We start from the raw sequence: 22,496 nt of genomic DNA on the forward strand, positions 1-22,496 counted from the left end.
ACTGGAATTCTAAAAATGGGACAGCTTGGACGGGGATAAAATAAATGGCAAAGTCAGGTCCCTGTCTGGTGCCCTGGAAATGTTCAGAGTTTTGACATTACATTCCATCCACTGACTAACCCCCAGAGCCCTGGGGGCCTTCGGAGTCTGGGAAAGCCTGTCATAGTTGCAGTAAGAAGGGCCAGTACATGCTGAGAACTCACTGTGGGTCAGGAGTGAGCTGCACACTTGACATGTGTGGGGTCAGGCGTTATGATCTGGTTTTTGCAGAAAGGGAGTAGAGACCCTGAATTCACGCAGCTTGTGAGAAGTGGAATTAGGATTTGAACCCAGGTCTTCATCTCTCTAAAGTCCATACTCATCCCAGGTACCACCCTGGGCCTTTGAAACCACACGAGGGCACTCGGTGTAAAGTAAGTGAAAGCTGGACCGGAATTGCAATGTGAGCCGGATCACCAGTGCCCCACTCCAAGTGAAGTCTCCCAGATGGACTCCCAGGGAACTTCCCTGCCTCCAGGAAGAGCAGGACTGAGGCTGCCCAGAGAGAGCCTGCCCTTGGGACCAGGAGGTGACACTCCCAGGCAGTGGCAGCTGGGCTGTCACAGGGCATGGGAGGATCCCTGGGCCCAGAGTCATCGGCCTGGGATCCTGCTGGTGCCCTGTGACCCCTCTGTCAGAGTAATGGGCAGGGCGGGCAGGGTGGTAGACGCCCTGCTCCTCCTTCTGTGGGCCAACGCCCAAGGCCAGCACGGTGGCCTCCTGGGACCCCAGACACTCACCATGTTGTTCCAGAGATTCAAGGCGAGTGTGGTGGGATCCTGGAGTGGCTGCTCCCCCTGAAAAAGAAGCAGATAAGGACCCCTGTGTGCCCCCAAGGATGGGCTGGACCTGCTGTGCACTTTGGGATGGGGTGGCCCTGATCCACGCAGACTCTTTCCCTCAGCCCCTCCCCACTAGTAATGACAGCACTTATAGGACTGCTGTTAGGGTCAGGCCTGCAGGAACACGTGAAATGTCTGGCTGCTCCTCATTTTCATGGGGTTCTCCACAAGGGAACCAAATAGCACAAGGAGTGGTGACAGGGAAGTGATTCGGGTGTGATCTGAGTAGGGGGAATGGGACGGAATATTCCTCCTCCCTTTAAACCACAATTTAAACATCGTTGGAGTCCTAGAGCGGCACGATGACTCCAACAGGGCCGGAGCCAGGAGCCGAGGGAGGGACTGTCCCAGACGCACAGCGCTGAAGCCCCAGAGGCGTCACAGAGACTTCAGTGAGCACATGTGGACCCCCACAGCGCTCGTGGTCTGAGTGGCCCCACTGGGGGGAGGGGCATGTGCCCAGTGACCTAGGGGGGAGGAATTCAAACTACCCTCCCTCCCAGGATGGATGTAGAGAGCATGCAGAGGGAGGAGTGTGGTGTGGTGTCCTAGAAATTCTATCCTGAATCATCACAACTAAGAGACACTGAGGGCTTCCCAAGCACCAGGCGCTGCTCTGAGTTCCTCGCATGTATTTATTCATGTGATCCTGACAACCACCCTAGAGGGATGGAATGTTGATAATAGACCTGATTTCACTGATGAGGAACCAGGGCACAGAGAGTTCAAGCAACTTGCTCAAGGTCACACAGCCAGCCCATTCCAGAGCCAGGAGTCTGGCTGGGTCCATGCTCTTTACCTCTAGGATTCTCTGCCTCTAAGAACCTGCCTCATGGGGCTGTCCAACCCCCTGGGGAAATTGTCAGGAAAGTATAAGAATATTGCAGCATTTCCCTCCAGGACTATATATCCTGGGCTCAGTGAAGCCCAGCTGGGCTGGGGCTTCTGCAGTGGGGAGGGTGGGAGAGGGAGAGGGTATGTGGTTCAGGCTCCTTTTGATTCAGCTCCTGCGGCCTCACGGCAGCTCTCACTCACCAACAGGGTTGTCTCGTAGAAGAAGGGCTGGAAAACCACTGCAAAGGACCCCTGCTCGTTATACTTGCTGGAGGCCAGGAGACGTTCCCAGCTTTCCTGCAGAGGGGAGCGAAGAGATGTGCACCCAGGAGCACGAGCAGAGCCCAGCCTGCCCATGCTCCACCCAGGGAGTCCTCAGCAGCCCTCTGTCAGGTTTACCCAGCACGTGCTGAATTCAGTGCTATTCGAAGCTCTTTGTGTCTTACACTTTGGGGCCCTTTGATTAACTAAATTGGGTTTTCATCTTCCTCTGAAGCCCCAGCATGACAGACCTGAAATACACCCTCTGGGAGGCAAAGGTGTGCACCAGCCCTGCACGTGGCCATGGCCACTTACTGTACTCTGTTCAGGGGTGAAGTTCTATAGAGAGGTGTGCCATTAACTACCTAAAAAATGTCATTTCTGATGTGGAAGAAGTGCCACGTAGATTAGTGTGTAACTTTCTTCTTAAACAAAAATCATGATGTTGATACTTAGGTAGGAACTGCACTTTGAGCTGTTTGCTGAGAGGGACGATGGCTTCCGCTGAGCCATCCTCACTCTCTTGGGGTCTCTTCTCTGAACTAGAAAGCACATCTGTGGGAGGCCTGAGTTGTCCTCGGATGGTAGTCTTGGGGACAAGCCTAGCTCAGCAGCCACAGATGCAGTGGTATGAGCAGTGATGACGACCAAAAACATTTCAGAATGAATCTTCAAGTTCTCCACTGTCTTTCACCTGGAGTACCAGCACTGTCCCCCACCCCACCCCTGCAGTAGTGTGGTCTCCACTTTACATGCAGAAAGTTGAATCATCACCCGGAAGTGAACTGAGAGCAGCTCCATGGTTCTTGACTCTTAGTCTTGAATTCAGTTGGAGAAGTTCTACATTAGCAAACTTGTACCCTAATTGTTCCTACCAGCCCCCCGTTCTCCTCCATGACCACCCGCCCCTGTGAGCCAACAGCCAGTCTCCCAGAATGGGCTCACCTGATAGGACCACTGTGCCACAGCCTTAGACAGCCTAGAGGTCTCCTCTGAGCACCCATGGGGCTCTGCTGCAGGGCTGCAGGTGAAAACAGGCCGGAAGTGAGAGCGTGGATGCAGGGTAGGGCCATTCAGGCTGTCCCTTGGGGGAAGCAGGGGTCTGGGGGACCTGGCAGTTGCTTAGGCAGTGGAGAAGGAGAAGTTGGAAGTCTTAGAGGGTGTGAGTGAAGGAAGGAAAGAGAACAAAAGTTGAGGAGAATAAAGGGTAGAGTGGAGAGTTGGTACCTTGTGGAGATCTGGTTGCCCGGCTGTCCCTTCCTTGGGGTGGGGAAGGGATGTGGAGACAGCTCCCTCTCATCCATCTCCTGACACACCGCCTCCCCTCATTGCTCCTCACACCAGAAACCCACCCCCAGGTCCCCTCCCCTCCTCTGTGCTTCCTTCCTCCTCAAACCCTCCTCTCCTCTCAGCACTGGCCTCTCTTTTCTGTTGTCACTCCCTCCAGCTGTCCCTGCCCTGACTTTTTCCATATGAATTTCTTTTCTGGGTGCAAAGCCAGAAATCCTAGGATTTGGGTTCAAGGAGTTTAAATTCTAGGAAAAATTTCAGAAATATGTGAGAATCAAGTCCTGTGAAGATAACATACATTTAGGTTAATTTTTTTTCTTTCCACTTTCCAGAAGTATCGCTTCTTGGCTAAATAGATGTTGTGCCAAACCTGTTTTTAAAACTCTCTAATCATTCTGGTGGGGGTAGGCCATCTGGCACCACTTCAACCAGACTGAATATTTCATTCTTTAACTCAATCCCCAAAACAAAACTTGGCAGAGGGCCCTTCCCCCAGCCTGACTCTGCACTCACTGGCCAAGATCTCGCACATGACGACTAATCTCTCTTGGCCTCTATCCTTTTTGGATCACCCTCATAGGACCAAAGCACATGAAGTACACACACAGGGCCTGGTGCGTGGCAGCCAATCAACAAATGCTGGTCCCATTCCACTTCCCTTATTACCTGAGCTGTGTCCCCTGATGCCAGGGAGAGACCCCCATTGCCTCAGAGAGATCCACCAGGTTCACAAATGCTTTGGGGACCTAGGAGGATACAAGGGAGAAGATGAGCATTTGCAAAGTCACCATTGCTGTCCAGGGGCTACTCTGGAATCCCTGGTTTGAGCCCAGTCTGGGGGTCTCATTGAGCACAACAGGCCTCTCCTTGGTTAAACAGGTGGCCCCTTTGGGACATGTTTGGTTGGTGTCAGTCCAAAGCTGCCAGCTGTGTCATTCCAGAAATGCATCATTCATTGTCCCTCATGGTGGGCAGGGCACATCCCCAGCACAGTGTCATCAGAGGAGCAGGACCACGGTGGCAATGGGACAGTAGACCCTCTCTGACTGAAAAGCCGACTCCCCAGGGAAGCCAAGGGGATGTGAGAGCCACAGAACTCCCCTTGGAGTCTCAGGACCTGCAGTGCTTATCATGGTCGCTCGAGAGAGGCCATCAGTGCCCCAGACTCAGTCAGAGAGAGGCCTCAGGAAAGAGGGGGCTCACCGAGTCCCCAGGGAGAACTGTGCTCCACTCCTTCTTCTCCCCAGAAGGCTCTCTCAGAAACATCCTTTGGAAGAGTGAAGAGCTCTATACCTGACCCGTTTTCATCAGAAAAGTGAGGAGACTGGCTCCTCCCGGGTTTCCCTTTCCCTAGGGTCTTGATCTCCCTCACAGGAGTCCACTTCCCCCATCCCAGTGGAGGCCATTCGAGAGAAAACCAGAACCTGCCCCACCCACCCTGGGAAGGGCAGCTTCCTTTTGGCTGCTGAAGGTGCCCGTGAGGAAGCTCTGGGTGTGTGTCCCACGGAGCTGGGGAAGCCGCAAGCCTCACCTCCTGGTGCAGGTAGTCCAGGGTTCTAGTCAGCTTGTCCATGCCACTCGTCACACGGCTTTCCTGTAAGAGGAGAGATATGCAGAGTGCACGTGGAGACGGGGGTGGGGGCGGGGACACAGGGGTAAGGACGCCCAGGCTCACGGCCAGCCTGTCCCCCCCCCCCCAGTCCCTCAGCTGAGGTGATGGTGGCAAAGGCCCCATCCAGACACCAGTTTCCCACAAACAAGTGTAGAGTTCCCAGAGCGTCCTGGGTTTTCTGTCCATTCTCTGATTTCCCCAACTATCACCCATCAGGAAAAACCAAACTCCCCCAGATGAGAAGTTCATTGTCAGGAAAGGGCAAACTCAAGGTCAAGGCAATTCTAAAGCCCACACAGAGGGATGGGAGATCCAACTTACTCCCAAAGGCTGAGGGAATCACTTTTATCTGAAGAAAATCTGTTCCAAAGGCGGAATACATTACCCCTGGCTTTAAGGACCCAGAGGGGCTTCGAAATCTCTGCGTGGCATGATTTTAGCAGATCTCTCCCTGCCACATTCGCCCCAAGTAAGAAGAGGGCCCCCAAGACAGGCTGAGGGGGCTCCCGTCACTGGGTGGTGTTTCAAGACACCCCCTACCCACCCAATTCCTTGCAGGTAATGAAAATAAGCAAATGAGAGCACCCGAAAAGGTTTACCTTTTCAATGTAAACAAAAACACAAAAAACAAAAATAAACTTTACAACATGACAGACCCCTGAGCTGCCTGCAAACTGGCTGTCCCCCCAGGCGACTTGGCTCAGACAGGAAGACAGGAAGGCAGAGGAGCTGTTCTATTTCCTGGAGGGACGTAGGCAGTGTCTCTGGAGACAGCTGCCAACCACTGGGGCTGGGATTGCGCGGAGGGCAGCCCCCACCCCACGTCCCTGCCTCCGTGTGAGGTTGTCTCTAGAGGCCGGTGTAGCCGCTCTGTTGCGGTACCAGTGATAAAGTTTCAGACCAGTTTTCTTCAGTTAAGCGAGTCTCTGCCTGAGCATGACACTATGTGTCTCACTTTCCCTTCTGAAGAGCCTTGGGAAGTCTGTCTAGAACCGTCCTCGCTGCCCACCTGCACCACATCCAGGGCACCCACCCTCCCCAGGGAAACCGGGGAAGCCCTGGGCGGTTCTCCCCTGAGGGCGCACCCTGCTTCAGAGGCTCCTCAGTCAAGGTGCTTATTCAGCACTGCAGAGTGAGTCGGGGCCACCCAGTCACCCCAGACACGGAATGGCTGTCGCGTGGGGCACCAGCTGTCCCTGTTCCTTAGTGGAAGACGTTATGCTCCTATAAAATGTCACTCCTGTATAGGGTCACGTATAATAAACACCTCCTTGAACCCAAAGTCAGGAAAAAGCTTAGTTCTCCAAATAACTTGCACAATTCTACTTATATTTTTTGCCTCCAGATTCAGAAGAAGGCTGTGAAGCATGATGACTTTTGTCATACATTTATGACCAATTAAAAGTATGTGGTTGCAAGTGTGAATGAACTCAACCGATATATATCAACATGACTAGGTCTTGAGGGAATGTCACATATTGACAAAAATCATTAAGTTTGATAACGACAGATATTGGGAAGGTTGTAGGAAGCAGATGCTCTCAGATGCTGGGGGGACACAAATGGGTTCAGCCACTCTGGAGGGCATCAGGCAGTCCCAACCAAGACTTAGAGGTGTATATATCCAATGAGCAGAAATGCCACGCTTAGGAACCTGCTCTAAGTACTTTTCTTCAAACTATTTTGACCATGACCACAGTGTGAGACATGTTTCACATTGCAACCTAGAACACGTATTTAAGTAGAAAATGAAGCAAAAATAATCACGAACCAACACTTGCTCTACTACATGCAATGAACTCTAATATTTTATAGTTTATAAATTTGGTTGTAATCTTTAAAACTGATTTTTGACCCACTAATATACTTCAATCTACAATCTGAAAATCACCGTATTTAAAAAAGCACACATCTTCAAGTAAATGAACAAGACTGTTTATAATAATGAGAAACTAGAAACACCTAAATGACCATCAATGGGATATGCAGAAATAAAATGTAGTGAATTTACACAATGGAATACTATGTAGCAAGTAAGAGGGATAAACTCAATCCATAGGTATTAACATGACTAGATCTGAAAAATAGTGAAAAAAATTGCTCAATAATACACATGATAGAATACTATTTATGTTAAATCTCTCTCTCTCATTCACACACACACGCAAAATAATATTAGGATTCATAGATATGTAAAAGGCTTGGAAATAAAAAGGGAGAGGATTGGAGGCGGTAGCCAAATGGTATTTTAGCTTTAATGGTAATGTTTTAGTTTTTCAAAAGAAGAAAACATTTGTACATTGCCTGTGTAACTAAAAGTTAATAAAAGTAAATATGATAGATGCATGCACAGAGGAATGCATCACGTAGTCAAGAGTGCTTGAAGGCATAAATACATGAAAGAATGCAAGAATTCACACAGGAATGCTTGAATGCGAGATAAGGTATATGGAAGAACTCATGAATGAGTGTAGGCATCAATGAATGCATTCAAACTTTTAAAAAATCAAAGGAATGCTAGCAAGAACAAACGCATCATAAATACAATAGCATGTGCCTACACGTGAGAGAATGAATTTATGCATGAATATGATAATTTATGGACGGATGAATGGATGGATGGATGAGTAGATATAAGAGGAATGCAGCAATGCCTAAATACTTGTTTAAGCACTTCGTTCATGAATAAATATTAGTATCCATCATGACCAGAACGAGGGCAGAGTGCATAATGACCAAAGTGGGGTGGGGCAGAGAATGAACACGGATTGTAAATTTCATTTGGCATGGGCAAAAACAGATGGTGAAGCAGAACAATAAACCTTCAATATCTGTATGCTACAAACCCAGGAGATCTGCAGGTATACTGTTCAACAAGAGCTGGTTAGGGAAGGTGGCCTTCCATCTGCATTTTCCCAGGGCCAAACATCACAAAAGGAATGGTATTTGATGGTGGGTCAGGAGTCAACGGAAGCATGGGGCATTTGGAGGAAGACAAGAGTGTATTTTGTGGGAAAGGGGTTCAGAAAAGAGGAGGACAGCATCTCAAGAAATTTCACCTATTCTTGTGCCACAGCCTGGCAGAGGTTCTGGAAGGTGGCTGAAAGGACAGTGGACAGGTAACTGGACGCCATGGCAGGACCACCTTGGTGGCAACCAGGCTTTAGTCTCCTGAAGGAGAGTCTGTGTGTCATTTATGTCATCACAGCCTAGATTTCTAAACCACTCCTTAGACTTTCAACTGATCCTAACCTGGACAATCTTCAAAAAAGACTTAAGTCATAGGTAGTCACCTACATAAATAATAAATAAAGCCACATTTTTCATGTCCTGTTCCCAGGAAAGCCAAAGTGCCTGGAAGACACAGTGGGCCTACAAAAACAGCAAGCTTCTCATTACAGCTAGAGTCTACAGGCCAAGAGGTTATGACAAGAGTACACAGCCTACTTTATTTCCAAAATTCAGTACTTACACGAAATCAGTGTTAAAACAGGCAAAATCATTTTTGACCGGGAAGCTGATTTTGCTCCGTTGCAGAATGATCTTTGACTCAGCTTATCTATACCTCAATTTCCTTTTCCTGACATGAAAGATGGTACCTAAAAACACTGTCCCTGCATATGGTCCCTTGAGATCTTAGATGTCTATATCCATTTGTTTATCTTTCTGTCTATTTGCCTAATTCTGAAATAGGTGCCACCAGGCCCAGCCTGACAGGAGCAGATTTAGTTCATTCACTCTGCTCCCATCCCCACATTTGCAACCCCTCTGCCTCCCAGCCTGCTGTTTACCTGTTGGGTGGAGGGACATAGGTGATCCTGGCTTGCATTACTGAAGAACACATTGATGAGCTTCCAGTCATTTTGAAAGTCAAGTTGCTGAAGAAAAGGGCAACAGCATGAAAAAGAGATAATGGTAAGACCTGACACCAAAAGAACATCTTTCTTTCTACGTCTTTCAATTTCGTAACCCACAGCCATAATATCATCTTTATGGGTTTTTCTTTTTAAAAGAGGAAGTATATGGTAGGAATCTAAAGTTGTTTAACTCTCTAGAAGGAGATTTGGCAAAGTATATTGAAAACTTCTTTTTAAGGGCATACCCTTTGATCCAACAATTCCATTTCCTAAAATGTATTTTAAGGAATCAGGGATACGTGAAAGATTTACCTACAGTGAAGAAGCCTTGTTCATAAGAGTGAAAAATTGGAAACAACATAAATGGCTGAAATCGGGGACTGCTGTGTAAATTGTGGAACATTCTTAAGATGAAACACTGTAGCTATTAAAATGATGCTGGAAAATGTAATTATTGCCTTGGGAAATATTATATTGAGAAAAGCAGGTTATAAAAAGCATCTACATCTAGTAACATCCCTTTTTTATAAAATACATACAGATAAATGTGCTTAGAAAAAATATGGAAGAGAATATACACCAAGTGTTAGCAATTATCTCTGGGTATCAGGTTGAAGGATGGTTTTAATATTCATTTTGTTTATCTGTGTTTTCTGATTTTTCTACAATGAACATGTGTTACTTGTGGAACATTTAGGAGGCAGCCTGGTGTGCTTGAAGAGCACTGAACTGTGAATCACACTCTAGATTTTAGCTCCAACTAGCTGTGTGAAATCAGACAGGTCACGTGACTTCTTGGGACTTCAGCCTCTTCCTCTGTAAAATTATGGGGTTGGATTCAGGACCTCCCAGCTATTCTCAGGAATGTTATGATTACTCCAGAAATTCTGGATTTCTCCTGTTACGGGGAAACCAACTCTTTACAGCGTAGCTCCTGCACTTGTCACTGTCCCTGTATAACCTTGAATGACCCAGCTTTAATCCCTGAACCCTGGAATGAATGATGGTTGGCCAAGACACTGTCTTCCCTCGGTTCCAGTGGTCCAAGCCCAGTGCCTGGTTAGAGCCAGCTTGGCAGCAAGGCTTGCCTTGATTTGATACTTGCCCAAGAGGAGAGTGTAAAAGATCGGAGGATGCTTGATACAAACTCATGTGAGTTACCAAGTAAAGAGTGTCTGAACTGCTAGGAGAGTGGGTATCAGGGCCCCAAGATGTATAGTACAGAGGCCTCCACCTAAGAACTAAAATGAGCATAGTAACCCATAATAACAGCAATCGCCACTTCAATGACAATGACAGCTATAGACTTTCACTGAGCATTGCCTCTGTGCCAGGCACATCAGACACCTGGCTTAATCCTGAGTCTTGTGCTGCAGGCTCTTTTATTGCCCCCCTTTCATAGGTGGGGAAACTGAGGCTCAGAGAGGTTAAGTGCCTTACCCAACATCGTACAGCTAATAGGTGGAGAATTCAGGATTCACCCTCACACTGGTCTCCCTCTGGAAGCCAAGCTCTCAACCACCTCCCTAAGTGAGAAGTTATCTAGTCCACCGGCTGACTTTTGGCAGAACAGCGTTGTGAACACAAGAAGGGTCCCTGCGTTAACGGCCTCCAGAGAATCCCCACAGGAAGAGCATTTTTGGTGCACCCAGCCCACACGGGTGCCGCGGTCAGGGCATGGTGGCCGCGGGGCCCCCACCACCTGGTGTGTTTGGTCCAATTGCCCCGCAGCAAAGCCAGGCAGCTCCAACCACAGCGCCAGCCGGATCCTTACCTGGTTCTCCTTCATGCTCCTCACCAGGTCTTTGGCCTGAATCCATAAGTCTCTGCATGGAGGGAGGGGGCAGAGAGAAAAACCAGTTAAATATAAGCTCGTTGAGGGCTGGAAGCTTGCCCCTCGCCCCAGCCCAGGTACAGTCTCTGAGCCTGAGGCTACACGGCACCACCCCTGGCTTCTGGAGGGCAGATAGTGACATGATTTTAAAATCAGGCCCATCAGGCAGACTGAAATCCACGCAGGAGACACATTTGACTTTCGTTTAATCCAGATCTCTACTTTTAAGCCACTCTGATTTTGTCAGCACCCCCCAATTCTTCCTTCTAGATGCCTGGGACAGGATGAGCAGGAGAAAGCCAGAAAACGGACTTACTCAGCACCAGTGGAGGGTATCACTCTCTCCCTAGGGGCACACACGGGCCTCAGAACAGAGGGACTGAAGTGTCTGATGACATCTGAAAGGACTAAAGAGAGAGCTGGTTTGAGGCTGTGGCCTTGAGAGCTCGAGGTCACCTGTGAAGACTGACCCCTCTAGGGTCAGGAGCCAGGGCTGCTGCCCCTTCCCCAAAGCACAGCCTTCACCCTGCTGGGGGGTGAGGGGGAGGGGCGGCGGTGCTGGGAGGACCCTGGAAGTGAATGGAGCTAAAAATGAGCATCTGTCAAGTGCTAGGCCAGGCCCACTGCTAAGTGTCTTATGGGGAAACTGAGGCTGAGAGAAGCTAAGCCACCTACCCAAGGCCTCAGGGCTAACCGAAGTCGCTGGGATCTGAACCAGAGCTCTCGGAGGCCAAAGCTCTTAACCGTCAAGCACTGCTGACTCCTTAGGGAAAGTGTGCTGGGACAGGGACCCGGCAGGCAGCCTCCTTGCCCCCTCCCTCTTGCAGAGAGTGACAGCGGGGCGGGAAAGCTCCGGGGAACACACGTCCCAGAGCTGACAGCCAGAGGACCACTAAAAATAGCGCAGTCAGGAGCAGTTAAGTTGTATCTTGCTCCCAAGAGAGGAGAGGGCAGAACAGGAAGAGTGTCATGCGAGGGAGATGCCTCCGCCCCCGTCCCACTCCCCCTTTCCTTTCTCCCCCATCCGGAGTGCCTGGGGCTTTGTGGGTGCAGAATCCAGCTGACACCACCGTGCAGGCAGCAGAGAGGGTAGGGGTGGGAGAGCTGGGCTGGAAGTCAGGAGATGGTCACTTGGCTTTGTCTCCCTGGGCAGCCACCTCAGTCACGTGTGACTTGATCTTCATCCTCAACCCAAACTAATGAGCTTCCTTTTCTGAGCCCTGACTGGCTTGCAGAAGGAGTCCATTCCCACATGTGGTGAGAGAACGGAATGTTCCAAGGCCGGTTGAAGACTGCAGGGGCAGCATGAGAGTGTGTGCGCTTGTGTGTGCACATGAGGCGGCGGGGGTGCGGGAGGACCACGTTCCCTCCCTCACCTCAGGAGAGCCCATGAGGACAAATGACAAAACGCGAGTATCAGGTGGTAGGTTTTTGAAAGAGAATTGCTTTCCAAATTAAAAGTGTTGGTATTGTATTGCTTCTTTGTGATCAAACATGACCTTGGATCTTTTCACACAAATCTGCCTGTCATTTTGTTTTAGGTCCGCTCTGTACTGGTCAGTCCTCGCTGCCTCTCTCTGAGTTCCCAGTGGGGTCAGAACAAAGGACACAGGCTGTGGGTCTGGACTACTTGGATTCTCTAGGGATCTGCCATATACTGACCATGTAACCTTGGGAAAGTCTGTTTACCTCCCCGAGACTCAGTTTTTCTATCTGCAAAATGGCCATGGTGGGTGAGGGCATGGCTAGATTGGAAGAGCTCTAAAGTTCTGGGATTGGCGGGGGGGGGGGGGGGGGGGGTGTGAGCTGAAGTGGGCTGAGCCAAATGGGGCTTGGGCCAACCCCACCATACAACTGCATGGACCTGATGTGCCTGGAGCACTTTCTCCTTGGAGGACCAGTTGCTCCTCTGCGGCTCGGCCACCCAGCTGGCTCCAGGTCTGGCACCCCATCCTCCCCCTTTCCCCTGCATTAGGGAGGCTGGATTCACCAGCAGCTACAAGTGAGTCCCGCCTTTGAGGACATCCAGGCGCAAGATCTGCCCTCACTGCCCTGCCTTCCGTGGCGCCTCTGGCCAGGTGGGACTTCTGGTCACTCTGGGCTTAAAGAAGGGCAGTGAGGCCTTGTTGCCGGGGGAATGAAGAACCAAAAAATGGAGACAAATTGAGAAATCAGGCAAAGCAATAGCTGTATTTGTGGTTTCAGGGTCTAAAGTACATCTCCTCTTCCCAGACACCACAAATATATCACTTTCTTTCTTTCTTCCTACCATTTAAAGGTAAACAGGGCCAAGGCTGGGCAGAGCTGTGACCGTGAGTCACTCAGTCAGTAGGGGCCTCCTCTTTCAGAACCCTTTGACTGACCCTTTGCAAGGGGACTCCCTCACCTGTCAATCAGATCCTGGAGGGCTGCGTACCAGGCCTCAAGCCCCACTGCTGGGTGGCAAGGGCTAAAGGCAGGGGCAGCATCTTATGCATCCCTGTTCTTGTGGGGAGCCTAATTGTGCCCAGGCCCTTGGTGAAATCAGTGGCTAAACTGACAGGGCCCTAGCCACCTCACTTACTAGTCTCAGCGGGAATGTCAGCTCAGCAGAGCATGGCATTGAGGTCTGAGTCTTCTCGCTCTAATTATGGAGTGAAAGGTGATTTCCTTGTTCTTGACTTGTGAGCACCAAGCATAGGCAACTCTACCATCCCACTAGGCTAATTCGGCCGGCGTTAAGGGCCACGGGGGTTTTGGGATTACTTAACAGAGTCACAGGGTATGTCTGATAGTAAACGAAGAAAAGAAAGCGACAGATAGCATATTCATAAGCAAACTCACACATACAAAGGCCAAAATATTAACGATGATTATCTCTAGATAGTAGGATTACAATTGATTTTCATTTTCCTGAACCCAATTGATATGTTTCTTTCATAAGCAAGGGAGTTATTGCAAAATGAAGTAGGCTGAAAACCAGACCTGGGTCTTCTCCTTGAGGGCGTTGGGGGGAGTGAAGGGTGCACAGTTTCCCCAGATAAAGTGCTTCAAGTCCTGCCCGGGGTTCTGGGGGAGCAGGAGCCTCAGGACTCCGGCCCAGCCACCCCTGACCCCTCTCCCATGGCCCCTAACCTAACCCAATGCCTCCTGGCTTCTCTGCTCAGAGACCCTCGGGCACATTTCTCACCTTCTCCTTTGAAGTGTCCAACTTTTCACACCCTGGCCCCCTGTCTGTCCTCTCAGAATGCCTCCCCTTTCTCCTCAGGCTCTGTGAGGAAGGGGTCAATAGGGTCATTCTCTTCATTAACCCAAAGGCTGCTGTGTCGGGAGGGACAGGAATAATCCGGAATCTGACCACAAATGCACAGAACTCACCTGTCACCACTCCTAAGCACGCCTGCTGTGGCAGTTTGTCAGTCCTGTGAGCAGAAGCAAACAGGAGCGTCAGGCTGCATTTGTCGCCCACCAACCCTTTCCCTCTGCTGCCTGAGGTCTATTCATAACAAGCTTAGGCTCAGCCTTGCTCTGGTTCTGGAATTATCCTTCTTGGAGCCAGAGACACAACTTAGATGGCAATGAAATCACCAAAATGAGGTGAACAGCTCCGTCTGGATCCTCCTCCCCACTTTTCCACTCTGGTCCAAAGCTGGAAGGGGATGCAGGCCCCGGTGTAGAAGGGGCCTGCTCCTGGTCCAACCCCGTGCGCTTCCTCCAGAGCAGAGCAAGGAGACTGGTGGAGGGAACAGGAATGCCGCATTTGGCCTTTCCCACTTTTCTTCTCATTCACCCAGAGGAGCCAGGGGCATTCAGAGGCACAGGGAGGGTTGGATGGGGAGGCAGGAGGCTGGGTTCTTGTCCCCGCTCTGCCACATGTTCTAAGGGAGCCTGGAGTAAGGCATTGACTCCCTGGCCCTCAGGTTCCCCCATCAATGAAATACGGAGATGAAAGATCATCTCTGAGGCTCCTCTTGGCTCTATGGCTCTGTGGTTCTAGAATAGTTACCATTTTTGCTTCTCCACGTCGACTGTCCCTGAGTCTGGAGGCTGAAAAAGATACGAAGTGTGAACAACCCAGCCAGAGAAGGCGGCAGAGGCTACCCTGGGGAGACGCCAGCTGCCCGTCAGACACCCCCTCCCTCCAATAACAGGGGCCCTGCGGATGCAGAGAAAGGCCACACCTGCCCGCGTCAGCTCTGCAGGGAGGCAAGAATGCCAGACTTCCTCGGCAGTGTGCTGGTGGGAACTCAGATCAACAGAAAACGTGAACGTTTTCCAGAACAGAAAGCAGGGGCAAGAGACTTATATTTAAACGCATCTTGAAACCTTATTAACATTCTACTTAGAAGCAAAAGAGATAGTTTTGTTGTGACCTTCCATAATCTAAAATTTATTTTGTTTATTGTCTGTTTCTCCCGTCTAGAATGGAAATGCCATGAGGGCAGAATTTCTGTTTTGCTCTTGCCTGTGTTCCTTGGACATAGGACAGTGCTCGACACATCATAAGGACTCGATAAATATTTGTTCAACAAATATCTTTTGAATGAACAAAATAAGTTTCTGATTTTCCTCTTGGCAAAATGCTGGACAACACAGGACGCTCTCTGTTCCCTGGTTTAGGGCTGGGGGTGAGACGTGGTCACCCTCCTGGGAATCGCGTCCTTTGCATGGTCCTAGGGATGCTTGGAGTCGTGCCCAGGACACAGAGAGCGTCCAATACCTATTAACTGTTGTCAGTAGTATTATTTTCACCGGTTCTGACACAAATTCTCTCTCTCACAAATCCTAGAAGATGGAGTCTCCAGGTGCGGTGGTGACAGGTGACAGCTGTGCCCTCCCTCCCTACACCCTGCCTGCTGCTGCTTCCCTTTAAAGAGCCTGCTTAGTCTTAACCACCCAGCTCAAAGGACAACCAGTCTTTAAAACTCGGTCACTCCTCTGGTGCCCTCTGGGGAGAGCAGGCTGACCGTGACTTTCCTCTGACTGGGATGGAGTCCTTTACTCCTCAATGAGAGGGAGTTTGAAAGGCAAAATTTCCAGGGAGGGGTAACAAGTTAAGCAAAATACCATACTAAAATGCAAGTCAGGGATCACCAACAAAGACACAGACAGGTGAAGTCATGAGGGCAGCCGGCCTCCTGGGGCGGCAACGAGGTGAACAGCCTGTGCCCAACCAAAGGAGATCTGACGGAAGGCAGAGCCCTTCCTCAGAACAAGCCCGATGTGGGGTGGGGAGGTGGCGTAGGGGGAGAGAACAAGAACAACAAGGTGGGGAGGTGCGGGGAAGAGCTCAGGGAGAAGTCACAGAAAGGGAAGGCTGGGACAAACCCAGCAAACTCCTAGCTCTCCATTTTGCCTGCTGCCAGCCATTTTCTTTCCACACTTTTCATGGCCTGAATGTTCTGTGGCGCTGGAGACACAAAGCTGAATAAGACACAGGCCCTGCCTTCAAGGAATTTGATATAGTGGATTGTAAACTCCCTGGCATGGAAAATGTCTGTGACTCTTAGTTAAGCAAAAAAAACCCCATAAAACAAGTCACAGATAGTCTATTGCAAAATGACCCTATTTAGGTTTCATATATGTATGCACACACACTCTCTCTCACCCTACATATTGGAGTGTGTGTGTGTGCTGAGGCAGGAGAATCAGAGATGTGAAGGACATCTTTAATTTTTTATACTGTATATATGTATTTTGATTTTTTCTTATATTGAACATGCATCACGTGTGTTAGTTTGGAAATAATTTTTATGAACATTTACAAACCTGATCTTTAAAGTTCTCTGAGGAAAAGGGAGTCCAGAGCAATTAAACAAGTGTTCCTTATAGTCACAAGTGACTGTGCCTTCTTTACAGAAAGCTGCAGGAACTCAAGGTAAGACATCCGCATTATAGACTTTTTTCTTTTTAAATTCACCATCTTCCATTATTTTTCCTTGGCCTGATGTTTCTAATCTGCCAGGCGAAGTTCCTGACAGCCGTCTCTGGGGGGACAGAGGAAGGCGGCCTCCGAGGAACAGTGCCTCAAGGATGGATCCTGAAGGCGAAGGTGCCTGTCGGCAATGAGTGCGATTCTGGGGCCGGGACACCAGCATGGACTGGAGCTGTGTTCTGTGCCGTGGGCCTCCGGCTCACGCAGGAGAAAAGGGGAGCTGAGTGACAGGCAGGAGCTGTGGGCCTGAATAATTCATGAGCGAGAGAGCTCGTTCAGAGCTGGGACCAGAGTGGGAGTCATTGATTCGTTTAACTTTAGAAACCTGACTGGGGGTGGAGGTTTCCCTGCCACGAATTTCCCCCCCAAGGTGGAAGAATGCGAGTTCTCCAGCGAGTGCCACACGTTCCGGGCCCTGGAATGTAACAATCAGCACGCAAAGACACACGGGCTCAGCAAAGTCAACGTGCTCCCCGTGACATGAAACCTCCTTTCTCATTTATTCCCATCTCCCCCTTCACATCTCTCCCACTAGGAAACCTCCACCTTCACCCTCATCAGCACGCACAGACAGCACACGTGCAGTTTTACCACCCCTAGCACAGGTAGAATAAGACAAGGGTGGGAAGCCCCGCCTGCCAGATTTCTCTGTGCCCGAGGTCAGTTTTCTCATCTGAAGCTCGCACTTCACATACGACTGGCACTGTGCATGGGATGGTGGGCTGGGGTTGCGGTGAGGTGGCAGGCTGGGCCCAGGGGAAGGGGCTGAGGGTGCAGGGAGTACAGACTGCAGCTGGGATGCGGAGGGACAGTGGGAAGGAGACGTGGGGGGTGGGGAAGAGCACACTGCGGGGAGGGGATCGACCAGTTTAGGTAGGGGAGGTACAGCAGGGCTCGGGGGCAGAGCCCGGTAAGTGTTCTGTTCAGCTGGGACTCGGGGGCAGCTGGCTGCAGATCTTTACTAAGACAAGGCCAGGCAGGATGGTGGGAAGCCAGGGCTGATCAGGGAATCACAGTGGCATTCTGCTCTGCTCTCCAACCCTCTTCTCTCCAGATGCCTCACTTTCTGCTCATCCCTCTCTCTTTCCCTCTTTCTCTTCTTATCGCTTTCTTTCTCCTTTACCTAACCATATAAAATATACCAATTAAAATTTATTAGCAAAGATGGGTGTATTTTTAAAAATTTACCGTGTGAGTAAGGGCATTTTTTCTTTATCTCATAAATAGAGAGTTTAAGAGATTATTTTTAAAATTCTATGTGATCTTTGACTTAATTTATCAATGGGTTTAATTTATTAATGAGAAACTCCAAAAACTTCCTCACGCTAATATAAAGAGAGGCATTCATTTGATTAAAAAAAAAAAAAGGACCCAGAATCCCCTAGATTTTAGGATTTCTCCCATTCAGAGAATGTTCTTCTCTCCCCAAATGAAACATTCTGCCTGGTCACTAGGCACTCATTCAGAGGGTCACTGTGCCTCCCACCTCCATCTCTTTGAAATACTCACAGTTTCCACATCGCCAATGGCTGCCACAAATTTAATATCAGAAGGTCTCAGAGAGTGGACTGTGGAGACAAGAACGCATGGAAGACGGTTAGATCTATATTCCCTATGGTGTGGGCCGAGGACGCCAAATGGGAAGGGCAGACCCACATCCCCCAGCCTGACTCAGCTGCTGAGGTTGAGTCTGTCAGCCACGGGAGTGGAAAGCTGAAGACCAGGCAGTCGCTGGGAGCTCTCGGAACCCCACCCAAAAGAGGCTCCCTCCTCTCCGGAGGGCACAGTGTTAACTGGACTCACGATCTCCAAACGGGTGGCCCATGGAAGGTCACTCATGGACCTTGTTTTCCCTCTCACTTGCCCTCTTTCTGCCTTTCACTTCCCTCTGTCCCTTGGCTCTCCATTTCTGGGCCACTATTAATAAGTAAGAGGGCAACAAATTAAAATGAAAGCCACCTGGGTATAAAAGGGATCATGTTGGTGTGAAGATTCGCAGAGAACAGCACTCAAAGCCCGTGAACACACACAAACATCAGATGCAAATCGTATGCAAATAGTCACCAGAAAGCCTCCATCACCCCCCCAGGCCACCAGTATCTTTAGAATGAAGTCTCCCTAGAAACCACTGACAGCCTCCCTGGTCGTGCTATGGGGGCATTATAGGTAAACCTCTTAAAGAAGGTATTTCCTAAGAAGCACATCAATTTCTTTTTCCACCTACACTCTTTACAGAACAGAATAGTAAGAAGAGCACGCTTAGTTGGAGAGCCTGGTTGGTGCAATGCAAACACAAACAAAGCCATTAGACACAGTCTGCAACGCCGTCACTTAATGGGATAAAGCCTGTGAAGAGGACCAGCTCAACAGCAACATTCATGGCATCAACGGACTAGACAAATCTAGCCCATTATAGGAAAAAAATGTCTAGAGCAGCCACTGTGGCTACATTACAGGATCGGGGAAAGCATGTGGGGGACCAACCCACAACTTCTGTGACATTGTCCGCCCGCCTCAAGGTGAGCTCCCAGAGGTCACCTTCACCCAGGCAAGTCACTGTGGGGCCATGTTGGTTTTATCTCGGAGTGCTGTGTTGGGCTGTGTCCCTCCATAGAAATAACCGAGGGGGAAAAGGAGGAGGCGTGAAGGAGTAAAGATGAGGAAGAGGCAGGACTTGAGTGGCCAAAAGGTGCAAGAGGAGTAGGGTTGGAGCCTCTGCCAGTCACATCAGAGAGAAGATGCTGGCCTTCCTGGTTCATGGCTCAGGGTCATATACCTGACTTAGAAGGCACACTGGATCCTGACTTCTTTGGGTTGCATAACAGAAAATTCTTCAGGGTCTGCAACGAAACCAAACATCAGAAACATCAACTGCCTTGTATGGAAATATTGCAGATCTTGAAAGCTTGGTGTAGAAATGACCCTGTACTTGTTCTATCTAGGTTCGAAATCCAGAAATAACAATTGTGCTAATCACGTTCTTCTAACCCTACCCAAGTCACCTGGTAAAAAGGGACATGTGTCTGTTGACAATGATTTTAGCAGGTTGCAAGTAAGGATGCCCCAAAACAGTGGGGTGGAGAAGGAGGGAAAATAAAAGAGAAGAATAAAAGCCAATTGTTGGGATAATGAAAAAATTCTGGATATAGATAGTGGTGATGGTTGCACAACATTGTGAGTGTACTTAACGTGATTGGATTGTACACTCAAAAATGGCTAAAATGGTAAATTGTATGTGTATTTTACCACAATAAAAAAAGAAATTACTGAGAAGAGACTCAGTATATATAGACTAAAAAATTAAAAAGTCCATTCTATGCTATTATATTTTTTGAATTACCTACCTCCTCTCTTTTAATTTGATTATTTACACAAAAGCAGGTGTATGAGGCATTACGTTTATTTGCTGCTGGAAGCTGGGCAAACTTGAAAGTGGGAGACTCACATCTCCACTAGATGGGTGTGCCCTAAGCCCAGAGGGGCTGACAGCAGCAGAGGAGGGACTGGGTGAGCAGTGCCCGGTCCTCAAGACTACTCGGGCCACCTCAGATGCTCGTGAGTCCAGAGCAGCCTCAGCTTCTGTGAACCACATGGAAGGCTTTGGGAAGGGAGATCACGTTTTCTCCCCAGAATTGAGAGTGGAAGGGGAAATGCTCCAACAGGGGAAAATGTGCAGTAAATCAGGAGCCTGACCACGTTCGCCATCATAAGAAGACACAAGTTAATTTCTCTTGAATTACCGATTGCAGACAGAGATAAAGCATTTACTCTCAACTCTTATCTTGTGGATGTTCTGGGAAGACCTCACCCAGATGCCTTCAGATAACTCACGGCATCTGCTTCAAGGTTCACAGAGATAATAAGCCCATTTGTAACTCTCTTGGGACACTTCTGGGAACCGCCCGCTCGGTCTGCAGGGATGATGAGCCCCAAATTTCAGGAGACACAGTTATGCTGTCTCTGCCCTGCCAGGCAGCCGACAGTCCCTGGGGGAAGCTGTTCATTCAGACCATTCCCTCAAGGCCTCAGGGAGGGACCTGCCAACTTGCATCAAGACTTGAATTTACCCACTAGAAGAGAATCCCACTTCCTCCCATGAGGGCAAAATCCTCACCTCTGGCCATAACTGCTCTTCCAATGTGTTTTCTCCAGGAGAAGTATGGGCCTGGGTGGTCCCTAAAAGAAAGCAAAAATAGTTCAGGTTATTTAGCTGGAATTAACGCCCACCCAGATTTGTAGCTTTCATGCCCTTCCTCCCAGCCCTACCTATATATGCCCAGCTCAGTAACATCCTTTGTGTTAGGAAAGCCCAAATTCTATTCTTCCAACTATCACCTCCATTGTTTGGGACACTGTGCTTCCATTAATGCAGCCAATTAGGGCAGAATCCCCAGGTTCAGAAGCAAAAGTGTTATCTGGGAGGGGTCAGCAATAACCCTATATCATGCATAGGAACGTTGTCATAGATTCCTTTACTGTTTCCTTAGCAAAAGGCAGAACTCTTGAGGAAGGTAATGTTGGACAAAGAGCTGTTGTTGTTTGGCAAGGCAGGACAAAGCGGTGAAGACACAGGACGTTCCAGGATAGTCTGAAGGGTGATGTGAGCTTAGGAGAAGAGCTAATCATTGGATTTCCGGCAGCCGCGACCATTCACAATAGCTGGACAGGGATTGTGTTGAGGGGTCTCCCTGAACGCAGGCGAAGGGGAAGAGGAGGCAGGTAGAGAGACCACAAAGATGCTATCCTCGTCCAGCTTACTTTAGGTCCACTTTTAAAACATTTAAATTTTTTTACTTTTTAAAAATATAATTTACATATGACAAAATAGACTCATTTTAAGTGTCTGAGTCAATGAGTTTTCCCATAACACATTTGGCCTTTTAAATATACAAATAATACCGTAGTACAATTAACAGCACTCTAAATAAAGAACCAAAAAATTGCCCACAGTGCCATTACCCCTACAACCCAAAGCGGTTTCATTTGTTCACGTTGTTCACAGTCTCATGTCCACCACCAGGCTCTGTTGCGACACACTTCTGGTTCAGTTGAATCAATGTGGATGCAATTGTGTATCCTGTGAGCTCCCTTTAATGTTGTACTGTAAGCATTTTTCATATTGTTACGTAATCTTGATGCTTACTTCAACAGCTTCATGACACATTGATGAGACTGATATGTAATCAGAGATCCGAGTCCCTGCCTTCCTCTGGCTTCTCCCCGCCCAGTTCTCTGCCCAGGTGCACACTCCTTGTAAGGGCACACCATTCGAGAACCCCCAAACGGCATTAGGCAATGCAAAGGGAGGCTTGATTTCTCTTCTACCCCTGCCTTCTTTGGCAGCTTTACTTGTTGACCCGGAAAAGAATTTATTGGGCATTTCAGGACGAGCAAGAATATATTTCCATTTCATACCCACTGCGAGATCAGGCACTGATTTCCAGGTTGGAGCTCATAACAGGAATGATGGCTGTGACCTCCTCCAGACCTCAGCGACCCTTCTGAAATTCCCAGCAGAAAGCTTTCTGGGCAGAAAGAGCCACATGATGGGAAGGTGCAGAGGTGTGGACAAGAAGGAACACTGAAAAAGGCTGGGGCACAGGGTTTGTAACTGAAGGGCAGGGAGGGTTGGGCAAGGTAGATGAGGCTGCATGAACAGACAGCAGCTGGGCTGCGGGGCTGCAAATGCCAGGCTATCCCATGACCAACAGGGAGCCATGACCCATCTTTGAAGAGACGAGCATTAGGATGTATTCTAAGATGATTGTCACTCTGAGAGTGGTGGGGTGGGTGAATTACCAGGGCAGAGATTTGATGCTATTATGGTATATTCTTTAACAAAAGAGCAAAGGCAATACAATGAAGAAAAGACAGTCTTTTCAACAAATAGCGCTGGAACAACTGGACATGCACATAAAAAACTGAATCTAAAAATGCAAAAATCATTCTTAGCTTACAGATCATGCAAAAACAGGTGGCAGTCTGGATATGGCCCACGGGCGATAGTTTACCA

General features: G+C 49.0%; 1 protein-coding gene across 4 annotated transcripts in view; it reads right to left on the bottom strand.

The window, feature by feature from the left end:
- PLB1 (phospholipase B1) overlaps positions 1-22,496 on the bottom strand; it is a 136,114-nt gene that overhangs the window by 91,069 nt on the left and 22,549 nt on the right. For 2 of the 4 annotated variants that reach the window (XM_014850409.3, XM_070512367.1), the window contains exons 3-15: positions 20,598-20,659; positions 19,260-19,323; positions 17,993-18,051; positions 14,555-14,595; positions 13,927-13,970; positions 10,886-10,976; positions 10,510-10,561; positions 8,670-8,756; positions 4,798-4,860; positions 3,933-4,012; positions 2,922-2,997; positions 1,917-2,012; positions 780-836 (exon numbers count right to left, since the gene is read on the bottom strand). In XM_014850409.3, the coding sequence (XP_014705895.3) occupies positions 780-836; positions 1,917-2,012; positions 2,922-2,997; positions 3,933-4,012; positions 4,798-4,860; positions 8,670-8,756; positions 10,510-10,561; positions 10,886-10,976; positions 13,927-13,970; positions 14,555-14,595; positions 17,993-18,051; positions 19,260-19,323; positions 20,598-20,659 (872 nt within the window). Of the gene's footprint in view, positions 1-779; positions 837-1,916; positions 2,013-2,921; positions 2,998-3,203; positions 3,336-3,932; positions 4,013-4,797; positions 4,861-8,669; positions 8,757-10,509; positions 10,562-10,885; positions 10,977-11,244; positions 11,401-13,926; positions 13,971-14,554; positions 14,596-17,992; positions 18,052-19,259; positions 19,324-20,597; positions 20,660-22,496 lie in introns of those variants that run through there. The other 2 variants (XM_070512368.1, XM_070512369.1) reach the window with 2 other exon arrangements.

The sequence above is a fragment of the Equus asinus genome, chromosome 6 (assembly GCF_041296235.1).
Source record: "Equus asinus isolate D_3611 breed Donkey chromosome 6, EquAss-T2T_v2, whole genome shotgun sequence".
Lineage (NCBI taxonomy): Eukaryota > Metazoa > Chordata > Mammalia > Perissodactyla > Equidae > Equus > Equus asinus.